General features: G+C 45.8%; 1 protein-coding gene across 3 annotated transcripts in view; it reads right to left on the bottom strand.

Annotated features, from left to right (window-relative positions):
• Positions 1–5,103: 5,103 nt before the first annotated feature.
• The window catches only part of TMEM44 (transmembrane protein 44), a 33,152-nt gene continuing 28,010 nt past the window's right edge, over positions 5,104–10,245 (bottom strand). For 2 of the 3 annotated variants that reach the window (XM_061193250.1, XM_061193251.1), the window contains exons 10-11: positions 8,111–8,143; positions 5,104–5,503 (exon numbers count right to left, since the gene is read on the bottom strand). In XM_061193250.1, coding sequence (XP_061049233.1) covers positions 5,393–5,503; positions 8,111–8,143 — 144 coding nt within the window. In that variant the 3' untranslated portion in view covers positions 5,104–5,392. The remainder of the gene's footprint in view (positions 5,504–8,110; positions 8,144–10,245) is intronic. The other variant, XM_061193252.1, reaches the window with a different exon arrangement.

Here is a 10,245-nt window from a genome sequence, read left to right as displayed (position 1 = left end):
TATACAGATTGCCAACAAACACATGAAAGGATGCTCAAAATCACTAATCATTAGAGAAATGCAAATCAAAACTACAATGAGGTATCACCTCACACCGGTCAGAATGGCCATCCTCAAAAAATCTACAAACAATAAATGCTGAAGACGGTGTGGAGAAAAGGAACCCTCTTGCCTTGTTGGTGGGAATGTAAATTGATACAGCCACTATGGAGAACAGTATGGAGGTTCCTTAAAAAACTAAAAATAGAACTACCATATGACCCAGCAATCCCACTATGGGGCATATACACTGAGAAAACCATAATTCAAAATGAGTCATGTACCACAATGTTCATTGCAGCCCTATTTACAATACCCAGGACATGGAAGCAACCTAAGTGTCCATCGACAGATGAATGGATAAAGAAGATGTGGCACATATATACAACGGAATATCACTCAGCCATAAAAAGAAACAAAACTGAGTTATTTGTAGTGAGGTGGATGGACCTAGAGACTGTCACACAGAGTGAAGTAAGTCAGAAAGAGAAAAACAAATACCGTATGCTAACACATATATATGGAATCTAAAAAAAAAAAAAAAATTGTTCTGACGAACCTAGGGGCAGGACAGGAATAAAGATGCAGACGTGGAGAATGGATTTGAGGACATGGGGAGGGGGAAGGGTAAGCTGGGACAAAGTGAGAGAGTGGCATGGACATATATACACTACCAAATGTAAAATAGATAGCTAGTGGGAAGCAGCCTCATAGCACAGGGAGATCAGCTCGGTGCTTTGTGACCACCTAGAGGGGTGGGAGGGAGACGCAAGAAGGAGGAGATATGGGGATATAAGTATACGTATAGCTGATTCACTTTGTTATACAGCAGAAAGTAACACACCACTGTAAAGCAATTATACTCCAATAAAGATGTTAAAAAAAAAAAGTGGACGCGCGAGAAGCAGGACCTTTGGGGTAGGAGGAGCAGGGTACTGCTGTTTTCCTTCATAAGCCTTTTGTTACAATCTGATTCTCTTTTTAAAAACTGTGTACCTGCACTATATTTCAAAAAACATTTTAAATGTATTTAAAAACAAATAGGATGTTTTACAGTACACCATAAAGGATGCTGAACGCTGTCAATAATTTGGGAACCGTAATCTTATCATCCCCTTACAAAACCAGCGGTGTGAAATGCACCCCAGGAGCCGCCCTCAGCAGCTCCCTGGAGGCAGCGAAACAGGACCCCGCGCTGGTCCGGGGCCCCGGGGGCGGCGTGGGACGCGCCGGACTCGCGTGAGGCGGCGGCTGCTTAGTGCGCACTCGCTCGCGGGGCGGGCATTTCTTCTCTTCCCGGAAGTCCCAGGGCAGTGGTTTGAATGGGAAGCAGGCCGCCGGGGTTAGGCCGCTTCTCTGAGGGAGAGGTAGCCAGTAGCAGGTCGGGATTCACTTCTGACAGTGCCAACAGTGGCCTCCTTCGCCGTCGCAGCTTGAGGAGACCACTTACTGCCCCGCCAGCACGGCTGTGGAGGAGCCCAGTGGAGGGTGAAGAGGGGTCGAGCGCCCCTGACCTACGACAGGGACTAAGCCCTCTTGCAATCACAGCTGCAGGACCCCGAGGACCAGGAAGAGAAGAGCCTGGCCCTCTGCTGCCAATATCGACTGCCTGTGGAAAATTTCCAGTGGAATTGGGAGGGTATGCTGAGTTCTCTAGGCGAGAGATTAACTGAGACACTGGAAGTTAACGCGCTGTTCAATGAAGTGTCCAGTCCAGAAGCAGCGGTGCTGGATGCCTGGTGCCTTGTTTGGCTTTCAGAGTTGGGTAAGGAAACAGCAAATCAGATGTGCTCTAAGTCACTTGATTTAGCACCATTCCCTGAGCTCTAAGACTGTCTCTCTCACGCGATGATGACCTTTAGAATAATACTAGACAGGCACGTGTAAACTTCTTGAAGAGATGTTCGTCACCATTACACCAAATCTTGGGTTCATTCAAGGTAGAGCCTCCTCTGTCAAAACATCGACTTGAACGTCAGAAAAAAACAATGAAAAGTGGAAGAGAGTAGAGCAATGCCCTCATAGTTGGAAACTGTGGAGGGGGATGATCAAGAAGGGACAGCAAAAGAAGTGGAGAGAATCTTGGAAATGTTGCAAAATTAGTCTTGAAACACTAAGACACTGCTCTTCTTTTTCTTAATGATGGATACAGAATTCTTTTTCTGTCACTGGAAAATATTATTCATATATCATATTTTAAAATTTTCAGTACTGGAAGGAAACTGCAAAAATTTTAAACATCAAATGCTGTGATCTCTTCTTGTTACAGCAAAGCCTGGGTTATTCATAAAAGGGGATTTTTATCTTAAATGGGTAGTAAAATCCAAACAGAGAGAACTGTATATTATATAATGAAACCTATTTTTAAAATATATCTGAAATTTCTCTTGATATTGTCTCTTTCTTGAGAGTTTATGAAGATGTCAGTCTTCCGTAGGAAAAAAAAATTCACTGGCATATTCATAAAAGGTTAAAAAAAAAGGAAAGAAATCTGTCCTTTCATTTTACAGATGAGCAAACTGTGACCAGAAAAGGAAATGACTTAACAAGGATCACACTGAATCAGACCTAGGAACTGGAGCCCAGCCATGCTCCTTGGCCCAGTGCCTCTCCCTGCTCTGGAGGAGCTCATACCCAATTGTAACAATCAGATGTGAGTGTGGCATCAGATGACTGCTCATAAATCTCTTCATCATACTGAAGTACTGGGGGAGATCAGGGGATTGGTTCTTCAGGATCTAGACAGGGTTTTAAGAAAATCTTAGGGATAGAGCTCTCCCTAAATCACACAGACTTCTTTCCTTGGGAGATTAAAATGGGTGAAATCCTTTTTTTTTTTTTTTTTGAGTAGCTTATGAAGGGGGTGGGTAATCCCTTATTGGGGTTGTTGTCAAGGCAATTCAATCCTCTGAAGTCCCTTCCATCTGTGGGTCTGATTCTTTGGTTACCAACTGGCTTGCAGGTCATATGTGGCCAGGAATTATAGGGAGAAAGGAAACTAATCCCTCTTCAATGTCTACTTTGAGTCACGTAGTGTTATGCATTTCATATACGTTATTTAATCTTCACAACAAGCTTTCTAGATAGGTATTATTCTCAGTCTACCCCAGGAGTTCACAAAGGTTAGGTAACAAGCTCCAAGCCATGCAGATAATAGGCGGCACAACCATCTCTCGTCTCCAGATGAGTGGGCAGAAGAGGATGATTACACAGTTGGTCCCCCAGCTTCTCCCTAGTGTAGGTAACCCCCTTGCACTGCTCAGTGGGTCTTCAGGGCAAGTAACTCCCGTTATCCCCCTGGTCTGACTAACGGCTACGGATGAAGCTGCAGTGGAGGCCCAGGGTGGGAACACTCCTGCTAGGAGGAAGGCATTTGGGCTGGCATCTCTTCCCAAAGGCTCCAGAGTTCCAGAGCTTTGCATAACAGGCAGATTCTCATTGAACAATGAGGCCAAACTTTGCTGCCAAAATTGTCAGTTTAAAAGTTCACTCTGGGATTCCATTTTGAGACCAGCTTGGACACGATAACAACTGGTTTGTGAAGGAAGAGGCCGGGACGATGGGATCTAGAGAGATGGTTAACATCTGGAGCTCAAGTAGTTCGTGCCGCTCAAAGTCAGCAAGATCATTTGATGTTCTTGAGTGAATGGCCATTTCCATTAGGATCCAACCAATTTCTGGTGCCCCAGGGACATGAGCCAGCCTCCCGTTGGGAGGGGCGATGTGCTAAAGACAAACTCCAGGGATGTCATCCTATCCCCAGGCCTTCTGCCTTTCCAAAGATGAGCTCTCCTCCTGCCTTGCTGTTACTAATCAAATTAAACATGTTCCCCAAGTTGGTACTGTATCCATGACTGTACATTTCTGCTTCTTGAAAAGTTGTGGCTGCAGGGATGTAAAACTCACCAATCAGCTGTGGCCCACCTGAGGCATGTCAGTCAGCTTCCTACTCTGTATCTTGCAATAGCTACCAGTCAGCCACAGGATTAAGCACCAACTCCCAGGTTCCTTTCCAGCCTCTTCACCCACCCCCTACACCCATTCTGGCCACATCAGAGTCCTCTTTCCTTAGCTAGATTGCCCCCTTCCCTGCTTCCAATCCTCTGTGTGCTTTCATCTGCTGGAATGTTCTCCCAACCTCCCCCTGCCCCCAGTTAAAAGTTTCATCTTCCCTCAAAGTACAGCTTCAGTGATTAAGATCACAAAGCAAAACTGACTTTAGTAAACTCCATTAAAAGACAACCAGGGTCCAAAGCAGTTGGATAAATAGGGTGGCTTTAGGTTCACTTCTAGTTCAGAGATCATGCAGGGGATTGGAATCTGTGCAGAGACCTGTGGAACAACCTGCTTCCCTGAGGCACCCTCTCTTTCATGCTGCTGGGACTTGCACTACCCCTCAGGAGCAACTGGGCAGCTGCAGCTGAGTCACACAGGCTGCCAGGGGCCAGCTAGGAGCAGAGCTGTGTTTCTTGGCATTTCTCCCAGGTCCCCTGGTGGCCAACTTCTGTGGCTGTGCTGGGATTCAGATGTATCTCTGTGCTCCATGGTGAGATACTTCAGTTCACTCAATCAGGATTTATTCATTGCAGCGTTCCTCCCACCTTAGCTCCAAAATAATCCTGAGAGGGGATTTCAACCATGCCTCTTACCCTTTGCATGCTTTCAGTTACCTCCTGAAGCAGACGGTCCCCTTCACCTGCAGACCCTAGCCCAGCACACACTGGGCCAGGATGGAGCAAGTCCTGGTACCTAGAGCACTTTGCTTTGCTCACCCTTGCAATACCAGTGACCTTGCAAACACTTGGTTGATCAAACAGTCCTCTCTCAACTTCCAGCAGAAAACTCAAGTGGGTGACTGGAGGGCAGGAGCCAGGTCCCATCAGAACCTGTGATTGTGTCCCAAACCCCCCAAACGTGGGCCCACCCCTCTCTAGGCTTAGCCAGGTCTTACGGAGTGGGGCTTTACTAAGATCCAAACATATTAGCTGTTTGTTAGATGAACTCGTTTGTAGCAGATATTCAGAGTAGGGTTGAATCCAAAGGGAAAGGGAAAAGAGAGGCCAAACTATTTTAGATTATATTTCAAAGCAAGATTGGTTTGTGAACTTTGAATTTTCAGAACAAACTCTGGGTGTGTCCAGGTCTCTCCACAGGGCCCAAGGTCTTAGCTCCATTCTGAGCCATGGTGCAGACCAGCCAAGCTCCGTGACAGCTCCTGGTTCCTCACTTTCATGGGCGGCCTTGGCAGAAGCTTAAATTCCTGCCATGGCTGTCTCTGCAGGTTGATCCTTGCTCAGTTCCTGACAAAACCTTGACCTTGGGCTCTGAGCTGCTGAGCTGGCTCCAGAAAGTGTTACTTATCAGAGGTCAAGTCCACTGGCTTCATAGACCACCTGTGTACCCGGGGTCTGAATATCTCCATGTTGTCTTTGTTCCCTCCAAGGTTTACGTCTTCAGGATCCCACTGTGGAGAAAAGACACAAGAGGTACCTTGGTAGAATAGGCCCTTCCCATCTTACAATTTCCCCAACAACAGCTCCAATCCTGGTTCTCATGGCCCAGGCACAGACAAGAACAAACAGGTAAGGACAAGTTAACCAGGCCTGTGTTTCTAGAACCTAACAGGGCAAGTATAACTTTAAATCAAGGAATTAATGGACAGCCACCCTGAACAGACCAGCCCTACTTCCCCTCCTACTCTCTGTTCCCCTGTCTTCACCAAGTCCTTCTCTAGTGAGACTCAGTCATGTTCCCTTTATCCTGAGAATTCCCACCTCCCTGCCTAACTCACTCCTGGAAAAGACCAGGCAAACTCAACCCATTCTTTATGGCCCAGGTAAGTTCCTCCTCTTCCAAGAAGCCTATCCTGACACCCATTGAGCTCTCCCCCTCTTCTCTACTGCCTGTACCACTGGTTTGCAGCTGAGCATGGGCAGCCCTGCCCTGGGTGTCCACCTTGTCCTCTCAGGTAGATGACAGAGCTTCTTAGGAGCAGGGCACTGGTCTGCCCTTGCCCCCCACGTGGTGTTTCCTCTAAACTTGAGGTCAGCAGACTTATCAAAAACAAACATTTAAAACCTAATCCAGAGTGGTGGTCACTGCCAGTGAATATCTCATCACTCTGACTCAGACAAGTATGGGAAATTGAAATGCGCAGGGGTTAAAAAAAAAAAGGTTAAAAGAAAAAAAAAATGGGTGAGCACACAAGCACTGATGAAGCTGTTTGCAAAATCCTCCTATTGTTCTAAAACGATAGATAAAAGGAGAGCTTTTCATGTGGGCCAAGAGCAAGGGCATCGTCTTTAGTGATTCCAGCCACAGAGGCAAGTAGGGGTCGGGCTCAGGTCCTCTTTCTGACACTAACTTGCTTTCTCTTCTCTGGATCTTGATTTCTCCATGTGTAAATTGGGAGGCTGAATCAGCAACTAGATAATACGATCTGTCATTTCTGAGTTTCTATGACTGGTGATTCTGAGTCAGAAGGTTGCATTTGACCGTAGCAAAAGACCCAGGAAACAACAAGCAAAGGCCACATAGGATGTGTCAGCCCGGGCCAGACAATCTATTTGGGCAAGAAAATAGAGCCAGGCATGGACATACACTCCAAGAAAAGTGTTCCACCAGCTACTCAAACCTGAGCAGAATCAAACAGTCCAGTCCTTAGAGGGTCAGGACAAGGTCCTCAAGGCTCCCTGAGCCACTGAAAGATAATGCTCACACCCCACTAGTTATAAAACACAAATTGTAGCTTTGTTTCCAACAGAAAGAGAGTCCCGTTCAATTACTGATTTACTGCTCATAACTGAATTGAGTTCTACTACTTGGTCATGAAAAACAGCATCATGTTAAAAAGACCACCTCATCCCCAGTAACCTTGCAGGCCAGGGACTGAGCTGATTTCGTTGGTGCAGCTCAGCCCCTTGTACGTGTCTGGGGCTGTGTCAGGCACATGTGTACTAATTTCTCACCTACCTGTGGATGCGGACTTGGGGGGACACCTCTAAGCAAATTCCTTCCAGACATCATCAGAGATCCCAAGTAAAAGAGCTCCCCGGCCCCTCAGCCTCCGAGACCCAGTTGCCTAGTAGTGGAAGTGGGGGCCTGTTCCATTCTCTGAGAATGGACAGTATGCTTTTTGATGAATTCTGTTTTCAAGTGGAGACCCACGTTCTAGATCTCAGTTCTGGACCAGTCTCACCAGGAGGGCCCAGGGTGCTCATCAAAAAGACTGATGCTGGGGACCCACCCTAGACCCTATCTGTGGGTTGGGACCTAAGGCTTGGCATTTGAACAAGCTCCTAGGGTGGTTCTTAGCCGCCCTGATGTGTCAGAACCACTGCTCCAGCTCCTGAAATGTCTTCTTAAGAGTTATCCTTGCTACTCCTGACCAATTCCTCTGCTGGCAAACAGAAACAGCCCACCGCTCTGGTCAGGTGCACTCTTTAAAGTGGGTTAAGCCTTCGAAAACAATTTAAATCTCTTCCTTCTGAATTCCCAGAATAATATGTTTTAAAATGTCATTTTCAGTAATAAAAACATCACTGGAATCCAGGCATTCAGAGAATTTGAGCAAAAGATAATCTACTCTCTTATCAGAAAAAAAATCCTGGGAGGTGACAGGCACAGGTGGCTGTCATGAATCATGTGTTTATTTGTCACTTGGAGGCGAGGAGGGCATAGAGACAGCAGCCAGCTGCCCAAGGTCTCACAATGACAACAGAGGGGAATGTTGATCTCAACTCCTGCAGCCACTCCCGGCACCACTACCATTAGTGACCTGCTGGGCTTCCTCTTGTTCAAAAACTTTTGTTCTAAGCATGTTTCTTCCTTGGGCTATGCATCTTCTCTGAGCCCCTACTAGATGGTTTGGACAAAGCAGAAAGAACTCTGAAATGGAGAGCCCGGAAAAAACCCTCGACTTTCAGACTCTCCTCTCATTTTCAAATTCTTTTTTTTCCTAGAGGAATCTGGCACGGGCCCAGCCATCCAAGGGGGGCTCACAAAAACAGGAACTGAAATCAAGCCACAGGAAGACCCTTGCGGAATAAAGAGAGAGCACGATTGTCCATACCTGCTCCGAGTTTAGGGCTTCCCAATACTTCTGCTGCAGAATAAAAAGAGAGATTAAAAAAAAAGTGTTGACTAGCTTTTGCCACCATCACAGAGCAGAGATCAGCGCCAGCCCCTGTCTGCTCAGTGAGCCAGGAGGCAGGCCCTCTGCTGGTCCGGAGGCAAAGGAACAACTGACTTCAGCAAACAAAAAGGCAGTAGCTACTACTGGCTACAACTTAGTTAAATGGTCAGTAGGATAATTGTGATAATTATGAAGGGCTACAGGTCCTTGAAAAAATTACCATCTATGCAGATTTTTAAATTACTATTATTAGAAATTATTATTAGGCATAATCGTAATAATAAAGATTCCATTTATTAACCACATGGCTGAGATGAGTCAACTCAAGCCCATAAAACTAAGAAAGAGAGATGCAAATAAAATCCTCATCTTGAAACTATGGGGTATTTGCTACCAGCCAAGATTCATATTTAATCAGCCTTTACTGCACGGTTGGTTCCACCCCAAGCCTCAAATATGTCTGGCTCAGGTTCTTGAAGGGTAGCATCGCCGTCTGCTCTCATTCGTCCAGCACCTCTGTAGTGCCCAGGACACGTGTGTGTGTGTGTGTGTGTGTGTGTGTGTGTATTCATAAGCTGTGAATCTGCAAATGTCTGTTATACTGATCTGTGTATGTCTGTTACACTGAACTGCTGCCAATCTGCACAGTACACAGGATTTGGCTTTATTGTCACATTGAAACAAAGCCCCTACTGTTCAATTCTTTTAAAATTTCCATTTTGAACAACTTCTGTTTGTTTGCTTTTGTTTGGTCTTTCTGAGCTCCTTGAGGGCTGCAGTTTGACTCAACTTTGAGTCTTCAGGGCTGGCAGGGCTGGCACGGAATGCACTCAGCAAGTCTGTTACGTGAATCTGTATGTGCGTGCATGTGTGCAGCTGTGTGTCTGTTAAGATTATAAAAACTTTATTGAACACCTCTATTTGTCCGCTGATAACTGTGCTAGCCCAGAGATGGGGCTCTGCTCTGGGGCCTGCACAAGTCCCATTCTGGGTCAGAGCTGGAGGTAGGGGTGGAGTCAGGCAGAGAGGTCTGACCCAGGCTGTGCTGGCAGAGCTGTGCCCCAAGCTCAGTGGCAGGGCACCTGGCAGACTGGAGGCGAAGGGCAGAGGTCCCACCCTGAAACTGAGGAGGGCAGGGAAGGGGCACCAAAGCTGGGTCCTTGGTCAGTGCCCCCCACAAGAGTTCCCTGCTCCCTGCTGGGTAGGATGTGGTGGTCGCTGCAGGAGGGAGGGCAGGATATGGGGGTGTGGGTGGCAGAAATGAAGCTTGACAGTCGTCTCCCCAGTTTCTCCCTCTTCCCTCCCTCTCCCACCCACCCCTTCCAGGTCACATGCTTCCAGCCGGGTACCTATGAACTCCTTCCCCCATTCCACGGGAGGACAGAATGGACCTAGAAAACTTGAGTCACCACTGACTTCAGCTGTACCATGCCTTTTTCTTTTGAACAACTTTTTAATTATAAGATTTTCAGTCATACACAAAAGCAAAAGAATAATCTAATGAACACCCGTGGACATATCCTCTTTCATTTGCTCTAGCTCCCCCAATTTTTTATTTGCTGAAGTATTTTAAAGTAAATAATTTCATCTGTAAATACTTCAGTATGTAACTCATAGATAAGGACTTAAAAAATCCTAAGCACAATGCCATTAATACCTAACAAAACTGTGATAATTCCATAGCATTCATCTTTTAATAACATCCTGCTGGGGAGAACATAAACTAAAAAAAAGATTAAATGGAGAACACATAAAATTACTAAAAATGATGTTTCCACACACACTGCAAAAGACGGAAATGTTGATGACAACACGGGTGGAAAAAGTTACATAACTTCTGCAAATGTAATAGAAATAAAAAGAGAGATGAAAGAAAATATGCTAAGAATAAGAACATTAATGGAAAAACTGGTGAAATCCAAATAAAGTCTGTACTTTAGTTAATAGTAATGTACTAATGTTAATTTCTCTGTGTTGACAAATGCAGCATGGTGGTGCAAGATGTTAACATTAGAGGGAATTGGGTGAAGGTATACAGGAACTCTCTGTCTTATCTTTGCAACTTTTCTGTA

This window comes from Eubalaena glacialis, chromosome 6 (assembly GCF_028564815.1).
Source record: "Eubalaena glacialis isolate mEubGla1 chromosome 6, mEubGla1.1.hap2.+ XY, whole genome shotgun sequence".
Classification (NCBI taxonomy): domain Eukaryota; kingdom Metazoa; phylum Chordata; class Mammalia; order Artiodactyla; family Balaenidae; genus Eubalaena; species Eubalaena glacialis.
Note: the sequence above shows the minus strand (reverse complement) of the source record. Positions and strands in the feature narration are given on the sequence as shown.